This window comes from Pygocentrus nattereri, chromosome 18 (assembly GCF_015220715.1).
Source record: "Pygocentrus nattereri isolate fPygNat1 chromosome 18, fPygNat1.pri, whole genome shotgun sequence".
In the NCBI taxonomy this organism is placed as follows: Eukaryota; Metazoa; Chordata; class Actinopteri; order Characiformes; family Serrasalmidae; genus Pygocentrus; species Pygocentrus nattereri.
Genome location: NC_051228.1, coordinates 20,029,068 through 20,053,846, shown reverse-complemented (window position 1 = coordinate 20,053,846; position 24,779 = coordinate 20,029,068). Strand labels below are relative to the sequence as shown.

Here is a 24,779-nt window from a genome sequence, read left to right as displayed (position 1 = left end):
GCAAGTGAACTGCTCCCACCCATCTGTGACTAAATGCACAGTTACGATGAAGTAAGATCCGTTAGCAATAGATGTCCATGCAGCACATGTTACAGCTGTCCTGTTTTCTTTTGTATTTGATTTTGTAACTTTGGTTTTGGTCTCTTTGGAGAGTGGAGGAGCTCGCTGGGTCAGTAAAATATCTTTGAGACGGGACTGTATCTCAGCTCCAAAGTGTGCAACATAGAGGGAAACCCTGGCTCTTGACGACTGAGACCTGGTGTGCAGACTGCAAGTCACACAGCAACGCAGTCTCACCAAGCTAGTTGCTAACAAAAAGGCAAAGAGAGAGATTTAAGATGAACATTTGAAGACGAATGTATTTTTTTTACAAGCAGCACAGTTGGTTTCCTGGAACCTGCAACGATGTTCAATGTTCAGATTGTCCCATTCCACCTTCAATGGTGCTGCATTTACATTCTGGCACCTCAGGCAGAATTTAAGGTGGAATAGGAAAATTCAAACAAGAAGCTGGCGAATGACATTCAACTTCAGTCTCGTAAAGCAATCGAATGTTGAGAGACATTTTACAAGAAACTCTTTTACTTTTAAGGAAAATTTTTCTTCCAAGTTCCACATTTTGTGTTCCTTCAACATTTCGTTAGAAATGAAAATTACAAAATCGATTTTTGACATTTGTGAATCAATTCAGAATCGTCCATGTCCACATCGCGTTGCATCTAAGAATTGATTTTTTCATCCACCCCTAATTGATAGACTGTCCTGATTTTGTTGAGATAGAGGGCTAAGTTGAATTGCTAGGGCTACATGGCCCTCAAAACAGAGTGTTATGAGAAAAAAAGAAAAATGATATCTGAACAAGGGACCAAGGAACCCTACAAATGTGAGTTTTTTTTCTCAAAACAAAGGGCAAAAATAAGAAATGGGATTGGACCAAAATATATGCCTGTTTGCTGTCACAAATTGTCCTGGCACTCGGAATCTAAATTGAATCAAATTATGAGGTACCTGAAGATTTCCATCCCTAATATTTGGTTGGATGTAAAGCTGCACTATGTAAGTTTTGGAAACCTGTGGAAATGTCTATTTGTACACAACATGCTGAAGAATATTTTGTAGCGTGGGTTGTGCTTTGGTACCCTTCCCCAAGCAGATGAATCTGATGATTGAAAGAGAATTCAACTCAGTCAAAACTTGGTGAAGGGTGCGTCTTTTGAGGATGTGAGTAAATTATCTACTGTTATTATCACATCTTCATCAGTGTAATGTTGATTTTAAGATCATCTGAGACCTAAATATTGAGCCGGAACTTCTTTTTGAGTCTGTGTATGTGACGATAATACATAATGATGTATGACGTGGTGTGAAAAAATCCCCCAACCCAACGTCTCTGATTTTTAAATTACTATTTCAAGCTTTGCAGGGTGACTCGCAGCAGTGCATGTTCACCATATTTTAGAGTGCAAATGTAAAAATGTCACTTCTTTCAGTTTTACAACAAAATCTTACATAGTACATAGATTAAATAATGGTTAAAATCAGCATGAAAGGGAAATCACAGCTCTTTCTCCTTCTATATTGTAACGTTGGTGACGGTGGTGGGAGGGGGGAGGTGAAACATGATATTACTGGTAGATTGTATTTTCCCCTGCCTGCTGGTGCATGGTGACATCATCAAAAACCAGAACACATTTTAGAAGTGAGCCTAAAGTCCTTATATTTTCATGGACAATTACAGGAATACAGGAATTTTGTCTTTTAAATGATATGATGAATCATGCTTAAAATGACCAGGAACGTGAACTAACAAGGTAAAATGTTTACTGTTCTTGCTATGATTAAATGAATCTTACAAAAAAATAAATTTTTAATTTGAAAAAAAAAAGACTTCAAACATGCTGTTAGTCTGATAAAACAAATGCTTCTCACATCTAAAGTAAGCTTTTGTATTGGTTGAATTGCTGGTCTGAATGTGCGCTCAGCATCTTCAGCAACTGCATAATTTGATGGTTGAGATTTAAACAGACTGGTTTGGTGTGAAATAGTTCATTGTAGCTTTGTAGCATAGTGGTGATAATAAGAACCTGGTGACTATGTCTACAACTCAAATATACCCATTTTATTTACTATCCAAAACCACCAGTGAACCTACAAATGTCTTCTAAGCTTTCATATGTAATGTTGATGATCGTAAAACACTGATAAATCTGATAAAAAAGATGGTTTTTGGGATTATTTGTCTATTGACAATATTATGTCCATAATATAATATGTCCAAAATTTTCTCAAAACAATGAGTGTGTTTACATACACCTAATAATCCGATTACCGTAGAAAGGTTTGGGGTGATTTTCAGTAATCTGATCAGTGCATACACTTGAGTAATCAGGTTATGGGAAACTCTGGGTTTATATGAGTCGGGCAGTAACCAGATTTCTGCTTTGAAATCAACCAATAAACATACAGAAGAATACATGAGGTAAACTAAAAGTAAAATTCAAATTTCATGATGCAACATTTTTTTAAATATTGCACCACTTTACCTGAAAATATGAACATACGTCATCTAGAGGATGAAGATTATTTACGTCCTTCATTTCATGAAGCATGTATTTGGTTTAAGCAATGTTCCAAAAGTGTTTTGTTGCCATTTTAGGGGTGCTGCATTAAACGCTGCTTGCCTTTTTCTGCTCAGCAGTCAGTTCTTGCACACGTGCAGACTGAGAAAGCCGAAAGAAATCTGAGTAAGAGTTTACATGCACTGAGAAATCTGATTACTGAGCTAAAATCCAGCTCCCTTTATCAGATTTCTTAATCAGATTTCTAAACCTTACTCTGATCTAAGAAATCAGAGTATGCTGTTTACTTGACCATTTGAAGAATCAAATAACTGCAGAAACCCAATTATGAACAGATTATTAAGTGCATGCAAAGGCACTCAGTGTCTCAGGCATCAGTGTATTCATAACCATTTAATGTAATAACTTTTTGTGAGGGAGTTTTAGAGGTGGACATTTGGTTCCTATCACCACCACTGTAAACAATTATGACTCAGTAAGTTTCTCTACTTTCACACCAAAACACTCTGAGCATTTCACACCAAACCACTCTGAATGACTGATCTTATCCATTTAATCACACAGAGAAGTTTTCCCCTTAAATGTGCAGACATCAATATTTAGCTTCTATATCTATTTCCATTAAGCATTAATATAGACCTACTTCACTCCCGGATGTTCAGTAGTGAAGGAAAGAAAAGCAGTTGTAGCACAGGGTGATGCGTCGATCTATATAAAACACTTGACGCCTGAATAAAAACAGCCATGGTGTGAAGATCAGTTATGAAACAGATAAGCTTGTATCACCAGCCGCTCGCTGAGTGAAGGTATGTTTGCCCCTCCGTAATTTCTTTTTCCTAATTAATCCGGCTGCTGGATCTGAGTGATTCCTCAGAGAGAGAGCAGATCAGCTGGAGTTTAATAAGAGAAAAGAGCAGGAGCTGATGACAGGCTGTGAGGACGATGAAGATGAAGGGATGAAGGTTACCTCCTTCGTCCATCTGAAGACAAGGGAGGTTTTTATGGGCGGGAGTAGAGAGAGGGAGAGACAGAGAAAAGGAGAGAAGGAATGAGTGAGAGACAAAAGGAGAGAGGATCAAGGATAAAAAGAGGGAGAAGAAAAAGGGTAGAAGAGAAAGAATGAGAGACAAAAGAGTGAGAGCGAAAGGAAGAGATGAGCAGAGAGAAAGAGAAAGGTAGGAAAAAGAAAGAAGGAAAATGTTAGAAGAGAAAGGAGGCAGAAAGAAAGCAAAGGAGAAAGAATAGAAGAGAGAGAATGAGTAAGAGAGAGACAAATGACAGAAAAGAAGAGCCAGTAAGAAAAAAGTGAGAAAGAAAGCAGAGGAAGAAAGAAAAATAGAAAGAGAAAGAAAGTGAGTGAGAGAAGAAGAGAAACAAGAGAAAAGAGAGGAGGTAGAATGAGAACGGGAGTGTGAGAGAGACAAGTAAAGAGCGAGAAAGAAACTGGGGAAAAAGACAGGGAGAAAGAATAGAAGAGAGAAAAGAAGAGACAGTAAGAAAGAAAGCAAGAGGGAAAGAGTAAGAAAGACAAGGAGAAAGAAACGAGAGAAAAGAGGAGAGACAGGAGGTAGAAAGAGAGGAGGTGAAAAAGAGAATAAGTGAGAAAGGAAAAAAATGAGAAAGGAGGGATTGAAAGAGAGAACGAGAGAAAAAAGGGAGAGGAGAAAGAAAGCAGTGGAGAAGGAGAACTAGTGAAAGAGAAAGGATAAAAGAAAGAAAAAAGCAAGAGAGAGAAGCTAGAGAACAGAGAAAGAGAGAGAATGAGTGAGAGAGAAAAGGATGAATAAGGATTTTATTTCAGCTGTTTTCAGACTGTTTCTGCCAGGTTGTCAGTTCTTAAACATACCAGCTGTTCATCAAAGTTTTAAAGTTTTAAACCAGTCAATTCACCCTCAGGACCATAAATCAAACTAAGCTGCAAAAACAACCCCTTTTGAATTAACTTTTGTGATGTCACAAAAAAACAGCACATTTAAATACATCCCCCTATTCAGCCTACCACTGTTTAGCTCCGCCCACTCACACTTAAGTTATAAGGAGTGTGTCAGCCAGCTTTCAAATATAAGTAAGCAAGAAAAAAGAGTAAAATACAAGAAAATTGGACAATATGGGTCCTTTAAGCCTGCGTGTCTTCAGTCTTGCACTTCCACTTCTGTTTGAGTCATGCTGTTGGGCTGTGGGGGGTTGGGGGGTTGGAATGGGGGGCTGTAACTAAAGCCTGTGTGTGTGTTCAGTAGTCCGTACACCACCTGCTGTGCATCGAAGTGTCTTGGAGTAGTCATTAGTGAAGGTTTGGGCCCGATACACACCCGCGTGCACTCTGTTAGCGCAGCTGCAGCGCTTCCACCAGCAGTAACTGTGACGGAGGTTTTTAATTGTATTGGCAACCACTAGAGTGGATAGATTAGTGCCAATTTGGCAACCCGAGTTGAACTGTGTGTCTATTGCCAGAGAAATTTGCTGTCCATAGATTTTAGCGGGTTATTAATACAAAATAAAAAGGAATAATTTTATAAGTGTGTGTGTATATGTGTGTGTGTGTGTGTGTGTGTGTGTGTGTGTGTGTGTGTGTGTGTGCGTGTTAATAATCATACCACATTTGAACTGATGTTGCGATAATTCATTTGTCTGTTTTTATGTTCTTTTCTTTCCTGTTTGTGTCGACACAATCCAATAGAGCTCGGAAGTAAGTCCCTCCGCCCCTGCCTACAGATACACACTCTGCTGTGTGCATGCGACTGAAAGCTTGTCTTTCTACCCAACAATCTTAATCCACACCACAATTCAACTCCCTCATTTGATAAGTGAAATTCATACTGTTTTTCTTCACTATATCCTTTACATAGCGCTAATGTTAGAGGCAGTTTATGATACATATCCTACCGTTTTAAAGCTTGGAATCACGGTTCATATCACAGCTCAATATGTAAAACTAGGGATGTGCCAGTATGGGAACTGGGGGCAGATGCTGATGTCTGATATTTTTAGGTATCCAATGCGTAAATGTGAATGGAAATGTACCTGCATCTACCTGGATTAGCATTACAGAGAAATATATCATCACTGGCAGGACTTGTATTGTTGCCAAAATGGCAACTTTACAGGAAAAGGAAAAAAACTATCTGAATTTTTAGTAAAAGTTCATGTAAAAAGATTTTATTCTGAATAATTTTGGACCATTTCTCTCATACCTTTCATCACAAACTTTTCACACGATGTATAAGTCAGCTGACATTTTCAGATTATGCAAAAAATGAAGAAAAGTTGGGGATTTTTGTTCTGTCAGCAACAATATCATTTTATTTCGATTAAAGTTGCAAATTCCAAATGAAAAATGAAAATATTCAGGCGCAGTGATCCAGCATCATGTTAACACTCTGGAGTTCAATAAATAAAGTTTAAAAAAGATCATATATTTGTTCAAAAATAAATTAATTCAATTTGAAAACAATTGAAAACAAAATTGTGTAAATTTGATTCCAATATTTATTTTTAAGCAAATATCTGCCAACACTGATATCATAGCAATATCATCATGCATCCCTATGTAAAAGCAATTTACTTGCAGGTACGTATACAACATAATTGTAATATGGTGCTAACATTCTTTAGGTTTGTAGGAGTTTGTAGGAAGCTGTAAAAATGAGGAAATGTTCTATGATGAACAGAGCTGTAGATGTTTGAGAATGCTACACACCATCAAGAATGAGCTTATGCAAAACGTCTCATATTCAAACATCTCTATAGATAAAGCTAGCTATAGCTACATAGTCATTTTGTGACAAGAAGTTGTTATAAATAGTTCATTACAATTTATTAATATTTACTGCATTTCTTATCATTCCCAAAATCTTTTGAATAAACCATCAGTTCACATTTTGGTTTCTAGTTTAAAACAGTTTCACTCTACACTGTATCACTGTGTAGCTATAGATTATTTATACTTATGACAAGTGAACAGCTATTATTATGACAAGTGATTCCAAACTTTTGAGCTGTTTTTCTGTGGTAGCCCATTTTCGATTTACATAAAAATTTCCACATTAAGCTTACACATCCACTTTGTCTAAACAAGCATTGCGCAGATCTCCCAGTTTCACTCCACTTATCACACCTAATTACAACCCAGACTTACACGTTTGTACAGCTTTTTCCAAATGAATTTCAATTATTAATGATGGAGGGTGTTTTTTTCCTGCCATTGCTGCATGAGTGTGATGATTTGAATCCTTTAATCAGACAGACGCTGATTAAACTGAACCTGACTTTGCTTCCATGAACCAAAGGATGACTGCTAAAGCTACAGCAAACAGCTGTAGAGTGGCATTCCCCATAATAACACACTGCCTGTCTACTTCCACCAACCCTACTGTCCCCTAAACTACTATGGTGGTTCATCTTTGGGCTTGTGGAACCAGATTTGTGGCTGGAGATCCATCTGCCTCTGCCTTTCCTTCCATTTTTTTCCTCCTCAGCGGCGGGTAGGAAGAAGTCCTACTGAAATGTGTACATAGTGAATAAGTGCAGGGTCTGTGGCTAAGCTAGCAGCCGTAGGAACTTTGCTAATCACATAATTACAATACCACGGTCGTATATATTAAACATGTTCTAAGTAGTTTGGGCAAGTTTTTCCCCCTCACCCCAAACATAGTCAGTCAGCCAAGACACCTTTGGCATCTGAAGTTTGCGTACTGCAGTTATCAGGCTAATATGCTGATCTAAGCTGGTTTAGCTGGTTGCCCAGCATAGCAGAATCCAAAATATAACTAGTGACCAACTGTGCTGGTCTACTGTGTTTTTTTTCTTGCAGGGGTAGCTAACAGTTAGCTAAATCATCACATAATTGCCTCAAACCATGTGTTAAGTAATATCAAATAAACTTGCTTATGTGACACTGGTTTAACACACTTAGCTGTAAAATGGACAAAAGTACAGACAAGATTTAAGCTTCAAGGTGACCACTACTGCTATTTTTAGCGATGGTAAATAACTTTGTCCATGTATTTAGATAACAATGTGTCATACAGTTCGAACCGAGTGTTTGATGATTTAGACATCCAGTTGCATAATGCTGTTAGGTGTTTTAGTACAACTCCAGCACAGAACTAAAGCAGTAGATTATAAGCTTCCATTGCTTGTTAGTGGCATTAGCCTTGTAAAAGTAAGAAGCAAACTTCAGACACTAAACATGTCTTGGCTGCTAAAACTATATTGGGGTAAGGTTTTATATGTAACCGTAGTAAATTTATGGAGTACCGCTGGTGACATCTTTCTTAATAAAATTAACAGGTGGCCACAACTTACTAAGGCATGAGAACGAATTCACCATCACAACTTAATTATCTTGTTTCCACACCTTAGTAAATTGTGGGCAAAGTAATGCATACTGCAAAAATGCATTGAATTCACTGACCAACACATTTACATATGTGCTCCTATGCAGCCTGCAGATGTTTAGCCCTGGCCACTCATACTGAAATGATGGGGAGGGTTTCAGCTTGGATTGCTTTTTGAATGAGGCACAATACAGGATAGCCAATCAGAAAAGAGATCATGTAGCTATATAAGTCTTAAAGGTACAGTAACAAAAACAGCCTGTTTAATTCTAAGGGATAAAGAGAGGAAGATGGTCATGTACAAATGAGTTATAAAGCATAATGTTTTTTGTAAATAAAACCACACATATGTTATAACTGAACAACAAAAATATGGATATAAAAAAGTGGTTTCCACATTTTATTCAGAAGGGATGTCACCAGTAGGGCTCCACATAAATTTGATTTGTAACTATCACTTTGAACTAGGTCATTTCCTAAAGAGCAACAATTCACCAACAATTCACCAACACCAAAGTGGTGTGGATTTGTTCAGTTCAGCTTGGGTCCAGCAGGTGGCGTATCAAATAGTGTGGGAGTTGTGTAAGTGGCCAACAGGAGCAGTGAAGGCCAAGTGGGAATGAAGTTTGTTGGCTCAGTGTGTTTGTGGGTGTGTATGTGTGTGTGAAGGTCAGAAGGAGCCTGAGGGACGTTCCTGCATGACGCCACCCCCCCCCGCACCACAACCCACGCCGTTCTGCTTTAGGCCCAGAATGCACTGCTTTCTTTCTCCCCCCGGACAGCAGGAATCAACACGCTCAAGTGCTTCCGTAAATTAGCAGGCAGAAAAAATAAAACAAGTGACTAAACACCCCCTTAAACACAGCCCAGTGTCATCACTACCCCAACACTACAGAGCAAAATCTCCAGCTTATGTCCCTGAACAGATATGATCGGATATGAATAGATATGTATCAGAGTTTCTGCTGCAGCATCTCATGATTAATGACCCCTTCAAAGCGGAGGAGTGTTGTTTTGAAACTCCAATACCTATTAAAGCTGGACATAAACCTTGTATGTAGTAACTTGAACGCACACCCAATGGTCTGTAAGAGACTTTATCTATCTGGTAACAGCCATCCAGCTGTGAAATGAACAGAGACAAAACACGTCAGCTTCGAAATGCCATCTGCTCAGCAGGATTAAAGGAACCGTTCCCCAAATGTTAGTGATTTGCCGTGAAGATAACTTCTCTTATTCTAATGCTTATTTTTGTGGCTCCCCTTGGCTGCCGCTGCGGTAGAAGCTTCCAAGCTCGTCTTCCATTCTGGAGCTCTTTTTTTTCCCCTTAGCATTGCTGTGTGGTACTTTTTGTCTCCCTCTGCTGGCAGTCTTCATCTTTGCAGCCCTGCTTTGTGTACAGCAATGTGAGAAGCTTGCTACATCTGGGCCAATTACCCACCATTCCCCAGAGGGCCTTCATATTCTCTCCTCTATGATCTGTGTCATCCAATTCGCACATGCTAATTAGCACATTTAGTGCAATATCTCTGCCCTAATCAATCCTCAAACTGTCGCCTTTTCTCCGAAACGAAACACGCAAAGCATGATTCAGCCCCCCTCCAGTGGTACAACTGCATGACTGTTCCGCTCTGGCTAACTCTCTCTCTTTCTCTCTCTCTCTCTGTCTATCTCTCTCTCACTCTTCCTCTCTTTTTTTCACTCCTCCAAGCTAGCATAAGGCTGCTTAGCCAGCCAAGTGCCTGGCAAATGCTGCCTCGTAGCTCAAAGTGCGCTTCAGTTTTCTATTTCGAATGCCCTTGAGGATGAAAGGGGACCATGCTCGCTTTAGTTAAGATAAGTAGCTCAGAAGAAACCTAATTAAATAGAGGATTTGAATAATTAATGTCAGTGGTATGGATCAGGCTAAGAGGGTTGGTTTAGCTGCCGCAGCACGCTAATCTTTCCCCCTCTTAACATTACAACTGCTGTTAGCTACAGCGAAGTAACACATTCATAGATTCAGAGAAATAAATTCTCTTTTCTAGGCTAGGGGGTCATGTTGATCAAACCTCTCAGATTAGCAAAAACTAATCTTTTTTGTCTTCATGTCCACAAAGGAGGAGCTTTTTTTTTTGTTCAAAGATCAATATAGCCACAGGATAGTGGTTGAAAAACTACCTCAGAGCAGGAGTTAAGGGTCAGTCACAGTTTCTGATGTTGGATCAGAAATACAGACTAGGGTTTAAAATGGGAATTCCTAAACCATTTCATTATCAGTAATGCACTGTTTTTTATTCCAACAACATATTTTCCAGTCTTCACTGTGAACATGAGTGAAAAAATTCAAAGTGCTTTAAGCAGAGTTTTAGAATAGTCCAATTGTTTTTGTGCTTGTTATACTATTTTAGAGTATTGTGCCAGTCCAGTATTGAATTTATCATGGATGTGATGCAAAAAAGCATTGCACTCGTCCAAAAAATTACCATTTACATTTTTTTTTAGTTTTTAGTTTTAGTTTAGTTTTTCCAGTGACGCACTGTGACAATAATAAGTGAAATAGTTTAAGCAGAGTTTCAGAATAATCTGTTTTCTTTTTGTTTTTTTTTGTTTTTTTAGAATATTCTGCTTATACAGGATAGAATCTGTCATCATTTTGATGTCACAACCATCCAAAGGGTTTAAGTCGCAAAGTAAGAAACATTATAAAAGCATAAATTAAGCATAAATTTATAAATAAAAGTTAAATTAGACTTGAGTTTAAATGGTAATTCTTGAACTACTAAAACATCTCATCAATAATGCTCTTTTTTTCATTCTAATAATAAATGTCCAATAATGCACCATGAAAATAAGTGAGCAACTTCAAAAATATCCTTTAAGAAATGTCTATAGAATTAATTACGGTTGTGACATCGCAAACATTTGAGCTGTGAAAAAATGTTAGTATAAAACAGGCATAAGTACAAATAAAGTAAAAATTAGTGAATAAAAGTTAAACTAAATATACAAAAAGTAGATAAACTAGTGAGAGCTGATTCTGGAAAGAACGTTCCCTAAAATGAAAGTCCCTTAAGAGAGATATATGCTTCATTTTCTTGCACCCTGTAAATCTACATGTCTGTCCAACCCAAACCTGAAATGTCTTCACATGTCCTTGTTATTGTGATTCATGGTGTAATTTGATTATGAGTAGACAGTCACACAGCACTTTTGCATTGTATGTGCCACTTTTACTGCGTCTGAGTACGATCTCTCATAGATTAGACGATACGGGTGAGATCCACTGCAGTGGACTGTCCATTCCTGCCCTCTGTAATGGACACTTGCATGCTCTCTGCCCACCACACTCCCTCCTGCAAGCCCTGCATCTTCTTTCATCTCCTGTGCATGTCCCTGGACTGCTTCTGCCTTCCAATGTGTACATGCCTTGCGAATGGACAGCATAAGACTGAAAGTTTTTGTTGATTTATTTAATAAATAACTGACCACTTGCCTGTATTGGGCTCTGAATGGCCTTGTGTTCAGATTAAGAAGTGTTAAAATGGAGCAACGGAAGCTGAATGACCAAGCAAACTCTCTAGTGGACCTCGCAAAGGTAAGAGTGCCCATGAACCCCCAGTTAAAACCCCCAACACTAATGCTACAGGAGTCTATAGGAGTGAATGTAATACTGCTGCATGTTATAGAGAATATAGGAGTTTATTTCATAGTTTATTGAGATTTCTAATCAGGTAAAGATGTGTAAGTCTACAGGTGTCAAATGAACAGACTTAAATAGTTATTAAGTGAAGGTTCCCTTGTCCTGTACTGTTGCTCGCCTTGGCACATGTCCTATGTTCTTACTTTGTTTGATTATTTCTTTGTTGCCACTGGTTTTGTTTTGTCTGTTGCATAACTGTGCACCAAACTGTCTGTCTGGAAATCTGTTCACTAAAATATGTCTGTGGAAAACATGATTTTAAAGGGCTTATATCCTCATGGAAAAACTAATTTTCTTTCCTTTTCCTATTAAATAAAAGAGTTTGATGTACTATGGATATAACACAATATAGTTTCTTAATCCACATTATGTATCATAAGATTTAGTTTTTCTGTGGTTTGTTATCAGACAAGTTGTATCAGACAAGATTAACTGGTAGTGCCACATTTTAAAACATATTCCTTAAAAACTATATACAGTGACCTTTATACATATCACATACTGCACTAAATCTAGGTAAACATGAAGTAAACATGAATAATTATGCTCTCTGTGTCATGAAACCTGCAGTTTCTCAGTGCTCTTTGATTACTTATGTCCCCAAAGACCTCAGAAAAGCAAATTTTAACATAAAATGTCGTTATATTGCCCAAACCTAAAGGAGACACCATTAAAAGCTCCTAGCACCCCAAGTCAGTACAGTGTATGTATGAAATAAAATTTCAAATTTTAAAAAAAAAAAAAACTGCCTGTCTTGAATTCATCATGGTTGTGACATCATAGCCTTGAGGACATGTACAGAACTTTGCAAAACTCAGTCAGCATCCTTCATTTATTCAATTTCCAGTCAAAACTGCCATTAACTATAATACAGTTTCTATTCTATTCTGGACACTCACTTTCAGTTTCTCAAAGAAATCTGCAGAAACACCTTAGAAGACACACCTTAGTCTTAGAAGCTGGTTGATCATTTTCTGAAGTGATCAAACACATTCAGTGATGCTGAGGTCTGGACTCTGGGTTGGTCAGTTCATTGTTCAGCTTCTTTGTTTGATGTGTCCGTCGCCTTTTCTCAGAGAGGCTTCTTGACAGCTACACATCCTTTCAGACCCACGGCGCTGAGTTGTCTTCTCACAGTGGAAGGATGGACGGAAAAGCCTGTGGATGTTTTCAGATTTGACACTGCTTGATTTTCTCCTGTCTCTCAAAGATGGAAGCTTTAAGTGCTGTTTATCTGATGGGGACAGTTTTAGTGTCTACTAGGCTTTACAGGTGGTTGTTAATAGTCCCATTTTATGTTTAAAAATAATTTTAAATAATTTTTTGAACTCTAGTTTTGGAAGCTCTTGTTTTTTCACTTTAGGTTTCCTTCCTTATGCAAGGAGAGTAAGCTTATATCTAATTATCTGATATAATATTTAATTGTCTCAGACATACTTCCTAATGAATAACTTGTCCTTAAAGGCTGTTTTTGACTGAAAATGAAATAAACAAAGGTCTCTGAATTTTGCACAGTACTGTGCAATATCATGATACTTTGCTCATTACATAATATACATCTAGATATTTCAGTTTTTCTGAGGTTTGATAAGTTGGAACAAACAAAAAAAAAGAATGAGCCACAATATAGGACAGCCAATAGGAGCAGAGCTCATTTGTATATATCAGTTTTGAAGGCACAGCAACAATACCAGCCTGTTTAATTCTAAGGCATAAAGAGAGAAAACGGTCATATAAAAATTAATTTTGAATGTTTTTGTTGCATAAACACACACACACCTGCTATAAATGAACCAGGAAAAAATTAAATACAAAAAATATTTAAATATAAACCTTCAGCACATCTGAACCTCATCACTCGCAGTTTTCTCAGCACTTTGCAATGCGTTAACAAGAAATGACACACTGTGGGGAATACCAGGCACGCTGCCTGCCTGACTCTGCACAAAAAACACAGCAACCTGGGAAGGGAGATACTGCAGGATCTGATGAATCAGCTCAAACCCCTCCCCCTTCACACCCCTCTCCCTTACGCTATCTCCTTTTTCCCTCTCTTTCACAGATACTGTGCTCTGACATTCGGCTGACCCCGGTGGTCGTGTCATAGTTGGCTGTGTCGTGAGAGCCATTAGCATTAGCTAATGTCACCGCACCGTCCCCTCTGTTCCTCTTAATGGAGAAATGTTAGAGGGTGACATTGAGGAACAACGTGCCGAGTCGTGACTCAGACTCGTTTGCGCCCTCTTTTGTCGCTGCTGTAATTGCCTCTCTCCATCAGAGGCTGATATAGTATTAATCCTAACAGCAGATGCTTTCACAAGCAGAGCCAAGTATAATGAAGCCTAAAATAACTCAGGCAGCTGCGCAACTTATGCCTCCTTCACTCAAACACAGCCTTGCTGATGTACAAGAGCTGTGCTATTCTCCTCTTCAGGTGTGCTTTACTTTTCTTGTGTCCTTGCACTAAAAAAGCTTATAATGAATAATAATGAATAATAATATTAATCATCATCATCATCTATTTATGATCTTTAATTATATTAAATATTTATGTAGCACCTTTCATACTTAAAGTGCTGTTCAAAGTGCTTTACAGTATAAATAAAGAAAACAGCAAGACAGTGCACAGCAGACAATATTTGTTTAAAGCTGCACCATGTAAGCTTTGGGGATTTGGGGACCTCTCTGCTGGAAATGTGTAATTACACGCAACGTGTTGAATAGTAGAGTGGATTGTGCCTCAGACCCCCTCCCTGAGCGAATAATTCTGGTGATTGCAAGCGTATTGAAACTGATCAAAGAGAACTCGCAAAACTTGGTGAAGGATTAAGCGAATAACCTTCTATTGACATCTTCATCAGTGTAATGTTTGTCATCCACTGATTTTTAAAAATTTCTGCATAATTTAGTGGTTGAGATGTAAGCAGAGTCATTCAGAGTGGTTTACGTAAAAAGGGGGGATTGTAGTGATTCATAAACATTTTATGTAATAACTTTCAGTGAGGAAATGTAAAATCTCAGGTTTGTTACATACTAAGTCTCATTATTCAGTAACTACTTCAAGGCAGGACTTCAGCTACTCTTAGGTTATAGAAATGTATAATAAGCTATACCATGTAAAGGGCTAACCTCAGAGTCAGAAACAAAATGGAATAAAAATGAAAGTTAAAACAGTAAAACAAAATAAGACTGTAAATAAATACAAACGAAACAATATTTAAAAAAAAATAACTAAAAATCCTAAATTGTCTTTTAAAACTAGTAAATTAAGAAGCCTGGACTGGGTTGCACTGGTTTTGCTTAGGTCATACTTACATTTGCGCGTAAAGTCTTTACTAAGTCCTTATATGACAATAGTTAGTTTCAAACCCTCCTTTTACTAAATTATATACTAAAGACTAAACAGCTGTTACCATTATCTGTTTTTTCTTTAATATTTCCTCATAACAAACAAACATATGATGATTTCTGGCTTACTGACACAACTGCAGCATCAGTTTACACATTTCAGCTGCTGCAATGATAGTTGGTTTCATGTGAGTAAAACCAGGGTTTTGATTAAAGTAAACTTAAGTAAAATAGCATATAGCATGTAACATTTTAAGCTTATTCCTCAGAAAACTAGGCATGTTTTGGTCTTCTTTGTGCTCCTTATGTGGTTTTCTTTGGTTTCCCCAACACTTATACCAGCCCAAGTGGAGGTGTAAACATTTAGTAAATACTAAACTCAACATGAACTAGTTTGTGTGGAATCAGCAATGTGTAAACCTGAAATTAGTAAACACTGACATTATAACTAGACTATATTTGAACTATATTGGTACAGCTGGTGCAACTGGCCCCAGACAAATACTACTAAGGAAAAATGAAAAATCGGTGGAACTGTCCCCTGTAAGAATTCCAAATCTTTGGTGCGTAGTACCAGAAGACTGCTTGAATATTTTCTGCTACATGCTGAGAACATTTAATAAAGCAGATTTTAAGACCAGATCAGGAACACAGTCTGTCAGGCATTCTGAAATATAACCCGATAAGAGCTTTAACAACTTACAATCTTAAAATCAGTTCAGAATGTAGATAAATGTGTTTAGCATAAGATTCACAGGGTCAGTTAGGGTAAATCTCAGGCTCATGTTTTGGATGAGCCGGTATTCTATCACAGTCAGTCTCTCGGGGGAAATGTTTTGGTATTTCAGACCCATTTTTCACACAACAGTTTACAGCCATGATGCAACTAAATGAAATACCTCAAAGTGATGCCTGTAACTAACACTGTTTTTCAGAACTGGGACACGGCGAATATTGTTGGATTCACACTGTGAGTCCTGCAGTGACGCCTGGATCCAGTATACATTTACTCTGGAATGGAGTGGATATCCCTCAGTTTGTGGTATCATGATGGAGAAAGGAAGGGGCAGATTTAGCCTCCTCACACAAGCCCCCTAGTGTTTCAGACGCTGGCGCCTAAACTTTAAGGGAAAGTTTGCTGCTTATTATAGTGTGCACACTAGCGGTTGTGATGCCACAGGCTTTACTTTGGTTACAGTAACACATCAAATGTGTGAAAGGAAGCAGCAATAGTACTGCCTGACCTGCAGCTCCAGAATGCTGCCTTAACCCTTTGAAATCCATATTATTCAGTAACTAAAAGGACTGCAAACTGGCTAAGCTGTTCTTAGGTTAAAGAAGTGTGTAATCAAACTTTAGGCCCTGGCCATGTAAGGGGTCTTCACCCCGGGATGCAGGGGCAGTGGGCCTTAGGCCAAAACAGGAACTAGGCCTTGAATTTACCTGGTCTTTCTTAATGCACAGCACTAAAAATAATTGCAAATAAAAGTCTTTTTGGGATGTTGCATGTTTTAGCATAGGTTATTTACTTTGAGTATATATCTGGGATGCCTGAGAACTTCATCCAAAATAGAAACAAGCAGTGGTGGACAGTAACTAAGTAAATGTAATTAGTTACTGTACTTAAGTAGTTGTTTCGTGTATCTGTACTTCACTGAAGTTTTTCCATTTTGGGTGACTTTTTACTTTCACTCCACTACATTTCAAAGTCAAATATCTTACTTTTCCCTCCATTACATTTTGAGAAATCTGTCGTTCCTTTTGGCTGGTGTGTGCATAAAAAATGCAACATGTCAAAATGAAAGAAGCGTTAAGTAAACTCACCAATTAGGGCAAAGTGCGCACTTTGTTTTGAGCTTGTTTTGACCTGTTGGACATACCGACCCAGTGCAAGCACAACAGGTCAACGTCGGTGCAGCAGCGTAAAATTTTGGTCTGTTCAACATAAATGATGAACTAACCTAACTTTGCATAAATAGATCACAATATAGAAATATGTACACATATGCAGTCGTGAGTTTTTTCTGAGTGTAGACAAACACTATTTCATTTAACAATACATTTTTTTGGCTAGTTTATGTTTATGAACAGAGACCTACAGATGCAATATAGTAAAGGAAACTTATTTGTGAACCTGTGTTTAAAGCAAGTTTTTATTAAACTTAAACTTCTAACTAAGTTACAAATAAATCTTAAACTTAAACTTTGCTTGTTTGCAAAAAGTTATTTCAGAGCCACTCTACCTAATGGAAATTGTTTAGCTTCTGTGTTTTGTGCTTATGATCATTTAATAGACGTCAGCGTTACTAATTAATGACGTTCCATTAAAAGACTGGTTTACCAAGAGAGACGCTAGAGGATTTTCACCTAAAATGAGTTCATGAAGCGAGTCTTGTTATAAAAATGATAACAGGACATCAGAGCCATAATTACTCTTTTTGTACTTTTACTTTCGATACATTTGAAAGCAAATTCTTTTGTACTTTTATTCAAGTGGAGGTCTAAAAGGAGGAACTTCTACTTTTACTGGAGTAATATTTTAGCTTGGGTATTTCTACTTTAACGCAAGTACATGGTTTGTGTACTTCGTCCACCACTAGAAACAAGGCAGAAAACATCGGCTGAAAAAAGCTAAACATATAATAGGTTTTCAGTGAAGTGTTGAAATCTTACACTTAGCAAATAATCTGTTAATAAAAAAGAATAATAATAAAAATGCTATTCAACACTGTGCTGGTGAAAAAAGTTAACCCAGAAGCTGAAACGTGCATCTGAAATCACATAAATAACACTGAGTCGGTATATAAGTCAGTATATTCAGTGGTAAACTTTTCACCTCTGGTTTTGAAAGTTGTTACTGCAAACGTGCGCTTTCGGTAAATCCTGTTGGTGTGAGTTCATGGGTGTTTCTTTAAATGATGAACATTTAAAGTGAGTCTCAGGCTATGAGCGCCCCCTGCTGGAGAAACGTCAGACTGTTAGACATCCTTAACATATGCTTTACATATTAAAAACTGTTAAAACATATTTAAAAGTGTTTTCAGTCCACTTTTATACCTGTCCTTGGGAAAACATGAATTATAGTTTCACAATTTTACAATTTTTTATATTTAATATTATTTAGAAAGCTATTTTAAATCAAAACTAAAATAGTCTTGCAGGTCTCTCAGTTCTCTTTCTCAGCGTGTTGATTATCACCTTTGAAGCACCATCAGTTTTATTATGCCCTTTCAAAACAATTAATAAAATACCTAATTATATATAAAAGAATGTTTTCTTTCAGTTTTCAGCCAAGTGTATCCAGATTTTGTTTGGATTCAATCGGGAATCTTTATTTTCACTGCACCAGTGGAGAGCCACTGTGACAGCAGTTTGGGTCATGAATGTCAAAAATAAGGACTCTGCGATGATGCTGCTATGATTTCCGCTAGCGCCTTTATGAGATTTCTTATAGTAAGTTAGCACTAAGCTAATGTTGGTGCACATTAACATTCTTTTTGCCCATTCTAAACTAAACATGGACATGTAAAGCTTGCAAAAGACATTTGAATGTTTTATAGAGTCTACATCACTGTTCTCCATTCCTAGCAACTGAGGGATTTTGAAAAGAAGTTAATAGGTTCTCTTTGAAAAAAATTAATGAAAGATAAAACGTGGCAAAAGTTATGGCACATTTTATATTTTATGTTTTATTTTTTTCCGACAAGTTAAAGTGAGCAAACAAACCCTTACAGAAAAGTCATATATTTCATGTGAAATGTCTAAAAGCTGTGTGTTCACAGGTAAACACATGTGAACAAATGCATGATCACATTACATGATTTTTTTTTTTAAAGTACATGAAAAATAACATGAGGTGTAAAAAAACATATTCATTTATATGTGACCCTGAGGGTTCCCCACTGCTGATTAGTATTTTTATTCTAGGGACCTAAGGTGGTTGCCTATCTTTGCCTTATAACAAAGTACATCCCCTAAGAGAAAGGCTATAAATCTGTTTTTGGTCACGTTTTTGTGATTATTTGATTGGCTGGAACAAAAACGACTGAACAGAGCCCACTGCAGAGTCTGTGGGTATCCCGCTGATGCTCTGAGCTGGAACTACACACACACACACACAGAGTCACTGGAGCGTTTCTCTCAGAGACTTCAGAGCTGATGAAAACTCTACTGCAGAAAATCAGCTTACAAAACAACACCTCATCCCAGCCCAACTGGCAGTGCTGCTCACAACAGCTCACAGCCTGCATTATTTACAGCTTTAGGCTCAACACAGAGACAGAAGTGCTCTCAACGTCCCTTTGTTTAGCATTTGTGTAGTTCAGCTGTGCTCCAGGGACAGCAGTTATACAAAACCAAGGGTAAGCGTTTTTCCTGGATATCCTGCATTGTTCCAATATTTCCTCAGTTTCAACCAACAGTAAATCCCCAGTCTGTAGACAGATGATGTAAGTTGATTGATTAATCTGTAATTGTTTCATTTTTTAATAAACAAAACCAAAGTGCTTTTGTCTTCATGATGGCTACGTCACGCCCAGCACAGCACACTTGAAGACTTAGAGATCAATAATTTAAATCCATCAAGTCAAAAATAAAATAATTAAGATTTCCATTGATTTGGGATTGTGTGTAATGCCTCACAGAATTAGTATTGATTCTTTTTATTTATTTATTTGTTTGTTTGTTTTTGTTCCCTGGAAGTGGACTGGTGTAACGGTTTTATTATGGGCCCAACATATTGTTATTATAGCAACTATGTTCCAAACAATAGGCTTATTATTCAGTTACTGATTGTTAAACATATTATTCAGTAATTACTATTATTCAGTATCTACAATTAATTATTTAGTACTTACTGTGAATTATTCAGTATATACTATGAATTATTCAGTATTTACTATGAATTATTCAGTATCTACTTTGAATTGTTCAGTATCTACCATGAACTATTCGATATATACTGTGAATTATTTAGTATCTACTATGGATATGGATTATTCAGTATATACTCTGAAATATTCAGTATCTACTATGCATATGGATTATTCAGTATATACTGTGAATTATTCAGTATCTCCTATGAATTGTTCGTTATCTACTATGAATTATTCAGTATCTACTTTTGAATTATTCAGTATCTCCTATGAAATTTTCAATATCTACTATGAATTATGCAATTTCGACTATTGATTATCAGTATCTCCTATGAATTATTCACTATCTACTTATTATTCAATTATTCAATTTCTACAATGAATTATTCAGTATCTGCTTTGAATTATTCATTAACTATTATGAATTAATCAGTGTCTACTATGACATTTGCTTCTTCTTTGCTGGTCCCGTAGACTCAGAACATCATGTACGACCTCATCTCTGACCTGAACGAGCGTGGGGAGGACACGGAGAAGCGTATTGCGGTCCTGGAGACGAAGCTGGAGACGCTGCTGAGCAACCTGCAGGCTCTCCCGGGCCTCATCAGCCAGCTGATCAGCCAGCAGCACCGTGACTTCCTGGAGGTCCAGCTGCAGCCGTATGAGCGGTCGCAGTCAGTGTCCCGCCGCCGCTCGTCCTCCACCGCACCTCCCACCTCCTCGGAGAGCAGCTAGAGGCCGCCTGCGACTCCCTGGCCATTGTATGGCCGGCCAAGTCACATTCTACTGTAAAGCCTTACAGTTTCAATGACGCGTTATCCACAATTCTGATGACAGAATCCGAGCAGGGGGATAAATGCGGTTGAAATGGCGTAAAACTTTCCTCATGTTTTTTATTTTTACCTCAGAAAATGTTAGCTTTTCTCTGCTGACAGGTTCACAGAGAACTACAAAGATGGGGCTATCGCGAGAACGAGTCTGAGCAGAGCAGTGTCACAACCTCTATGGCACAAGATAATACTGTGCCAGAATAGTGCTTCCTAACGGATATTCTGCTCTCTCTGCTTATACAAAACGACGCTGACTTCTTCCTTCAACCAGCAGGTGTTGCATTTTTGTTTGTTTGTTTGTTTATTTACTTATTTCTTTGTTGAGGAAATGATTGAGTGTGTCTGAATCCATGGGCAAATGGGGATTAAACCGCTGCTGACCCACAGAGCTAACATATAGATTTCCTGGACTGGAGGACAAAAACATATATCTTCTAGGTTAGAAACAGCATAAGCTATAGCGTTCTCCTTCCGAGCCCCTTCAGAAGTTATTATTTTTGGGGCCATATTGCAAAACAATTTACTGAATGCATCTAAAGCTATACTTGCACTTTTATGCACTTCAATACTGACTGACTATAATATGAATTTGTTTTGCTCATAAAAATAAAGGTAAGGGGGAAAAACACCTTTAGTTATTAGTTAATGGCCAGAATATTGACCGTGTAGGCTAAGAGCAGGATAGCTGACTAAATGCCTGTCCTTATAATCTAAAAATAAAAAAGGGACCTCAACCTGAAACTGTGCTTACTTCATAGATATTAGACTGCTACTATTATTGCTGCTTCATTTTCAAACTCGATTTGTCCTTAAAGGGGAATTCCACCAATTTTCTTTCAATTTACTGCATAATTCAGTGATTGAGACGTCAACAGAGTCCTTCACAGTGGCTTCATTTGAAATTATTCACTGTAGAGAAACTTACAGAATCAGATTTCTTCACAGTGGTGGTGAATGGAACCAGGGGTCATGATGTTTATGAAAAAAGCAAATTTTATTTACTATCCAAAATGGCTAGAGACTTTTTATATGTCTTTAGGGTTTTTATATGTAATGTAAATAATGGTAGTGGCACATCTGAAAAAATACATTTTCTTTAGGCATTGCTTTGCCTAACAACACCCTGAACATGTTATAAAAGAATTTGTATGTTTTTGGACAAAACATTCTCAAAACAACTATAAAACAATGCCTCAGACATCAGGCAGCATATTTAATAACCATATCATGTAATAATGTTCTGCAAGGAAGCTTTGGTTCTCTGGTTCCTATCACCACCAAGGTGAACATTTCTGACTCAGTACGTTTCTCTAGAACAGAGCATTTCACACCAAACCACTCTGAATTACACTTTTTACCTCTTAACCACGTAACTATTTAGAATTTTTGAAAAATGGGTGGAATTCCTCTTTAATGGCAAAATACAAATCTCTCTATCCAAACAGCTGAGTGCAAAGTGTCAACTCTGCGCTCTGTGTATAAATGACCTTCAAATGTCAATGAACAGAGAACCACTGGATGCTATTTATGTATGTATCACATCTGTTTAAGAGCAGCAAATAACTTGTATATGTTTGGAAATGCCTATTTTTGTACTCATGAGGACAAGCACACCTCCTAAAAACATGTCTTTTTCTCGAAGAATGTGACAGATAGTAACTGTGCCCAGCCGTGTAACTGGTATGTGGAACCAAAGCTATTAAACTAAGTGGAAGCGTTTGAACCTTGTGCTGATATTTGGGCACCCTGGAGGACCTTTAGAGCATTAAGGCTTCAGGGGTTGTACGTTAGTCCCGATATAGCAGTATTTACTGGAATGTTCTCTCGATTTCAATATTGTAAGCTTTTGAACTGAATGCAATGAAGGTGGTAGGCTGCTCATGGATGTTAAAGGGGTGCTTCAGTGATTTCAACCGAAGCTGTATCTGCTGTGCTTGTATTGTACTATCACTTACCACAGACTATAATTTTAACACATGTCCCCAAACTTAGAAAAGAGCTGAAAACCTGTTGACTCTAAATACTTTTATAATAGAATTCAATGGGCAGCTGCCAAATTCAGCAAATAAACGTGTAATATGTTATTGCGACCCTGTTCACACCTGGTCGTTTCATGTGAACTGTGTTTGGATTATAACCTAATAAGATTTTAACCACATGCATTTAGACCAAATGCGTTTCTGGTTAGTCAGATTGAAATCCGATTGCTGAATGGCATGTAATATGCCAGTCAGCTAGTATGCAACAACCAGTTGCCTGTATTGTCCCCCATTTTTTCTTGTTCTACTAAAATGAACGACATCTGTTTAAATGCAGTCTGTATTAATTAATATTAGCGTCCTATATTAGTTGTTGCGGTCAAGGACCACATGCGTTAATATGTAATGTATTGTAGTGAGAGAATGAATAATAATGAGGTGAAGTAAAGATTAACCAGACTGTAGCTTTAACTAGATTGTGCTGAATTAAATTAGGAGAAACTCAATTTAGGAGGTGAACTGAATGAGTAGTGATGCCTCTGTTTAGGGGTGGAAGTCCAGTAAGCATTTTTCTCCCATATGCAGATCAGCAGGGGGAGGAGTTACAGTATTAGGAGGAGTTTTGGCTGTGGAGTCTGGCTTGGAGAGACAGATGTGTTTACACTTGTTTAACATCTGGCTTGTTTCGCATCTAGCATCTTGTTTTAAATGCATTTTTTGCATGGCTTACATTTGTGTAGGTAAGTGACTTAAATCTGTCATTAATCTGACGTCCTAAGCAGCCCCCATGCGCACATCATAATCAGTAACATCACGTAAATGAAACATACAGAGCCGTGCTGCTGACATTTTGAAAAATGGTTGGAATTCTCCTTTAAAACCTAATCAGAGTAAAAAGTTAGATGTAAGAAAATCTCTGTACTCTTTTTGACAAATGCAATAAATACGTTTACACACTTAGCGCCCCCTGGTGGATCAGGTACCCTGAGTGACTGCGCCACAGTCGAACAGTAATTCAAGACACTTTTGCTTTTTCTATTCTTTTCATGATATCCATGGTGATAAAACCACAACACCACACTGGGACCAAATTAGCACAAAATCTTCCCTAAGATCTAGCCTCCTCTCTGAAAGAACCAAGCATAGAGATTTTCAGCACAATTAGCTCATCTATTTGAATTATTCCAAAGATTTCATGAAAGTCTTCTACAAAAATAAACACAGACAGAACTCAGGAGCTGCACACTGGCTTCCATTATAAGTATATCGTGAGTCTACAGGTTTTTTCTAAGTGAGTCTTTTCTAAGCACAGGAAAATATATCAAAACAAAATGTTTCTGTGCGCTACAGATGCAACAGTGGAGATCGGGTTGAAAACATACTGAAGTATTTCTTAAAATGTAGAATTCACAAAGAACTGTGGGTCAGTTTAGACCACATAGACAGACGAGCAGTTTTCCACACAGAACACGCTTAGTCCTAGACTAAATAACCCTCTCTATGGATACCATTTTTAGACTAAGACTAAGCTTAATCTTCACAAAGCAGCTGTAGGAGCTGAAGGCGGCATACGGTTCTCCTACACAGATTGGGTCAGTACAGTACAGCAGTTTAAAAGGATATTTATTTTGATTCTTTTAGAGACTCCTGTGACGTGTATCTGATACCTGGTGATTTGTTGCCAGTTGCTCGCATGTTATGGACTGATCTATGATTTTTTTGGATGCCCAACTCATCTGATGGCCTGATGCTGGAGAGACCAGTGCATTATGTAGCCTGACGAAGCAAAAACACGTCTGACCTGTTCTGTCAGGTGGAGGTTACACAGTGTTTGAGATCGATGGTGGATCCAGCAATTTCACCAACATTTGAGTGATTATACTGTATGCAAAGTAATTATGAACAATAAAAAGATACTATTTAGCAAAAAATGTGTTTGTGTCTGAATGTTGGAAGATATGAATTTGACCTGAATTATTGTTTTATTTTGACATTTACTATTTTTATTATTATTGTTGTTGTTGTTGTTATTGTTATTGTTATTATATGCCACATGTTTTCTGTGTAGCAACAGAATTTTTTCGCCCTATAGCAATGTGTGCCAGAACTTTATGGCCAAAAGTTAGTATGCCCCTCCTATGTCACCATAAT

General features: G+C 37.6%; 1 protein-coding gene across 3 annotated transcripts in view; it reads left to right on the top strand.

Annotated features, from left to right (window-relative positions):
- kcnn2 (potassium calcium-activated channel subfamily N member 2) overlaps positions 1-24,549 on the top strand; it is a 74,148-nt gene extending 49,599 nt beyond the window's left edge. Inside the window, exons 7-9 of one of the 3 annotated variants that reach the window (XM_017711209.2) lie at positions 5,257-5,265; positions 11,423-11,492; positions 20,294-24,549. In XM_017711209.2, the coding sequence (XP_017566698.2) occupies positions 5,257-5,265; positions 11,423-11,492; positions 20,294-20,554 (340 nt within the window). In that variant the 3' untranslated portion in view covers positions 20,555-24,549. Of the gene's footprint in view, positions 1-5,256; positions 5,266-11,422; positions 11,493-13,659; positions 14,032-20,293 lie in introns of those variants that run through there. The other 2 variants (XM_037547671.1, XM_037547672.1) reach the window with 2 other exon arrangements.
- The last annotated feature ends 230 nt before the right edge of the window (positions 24,550-24,779 follow it).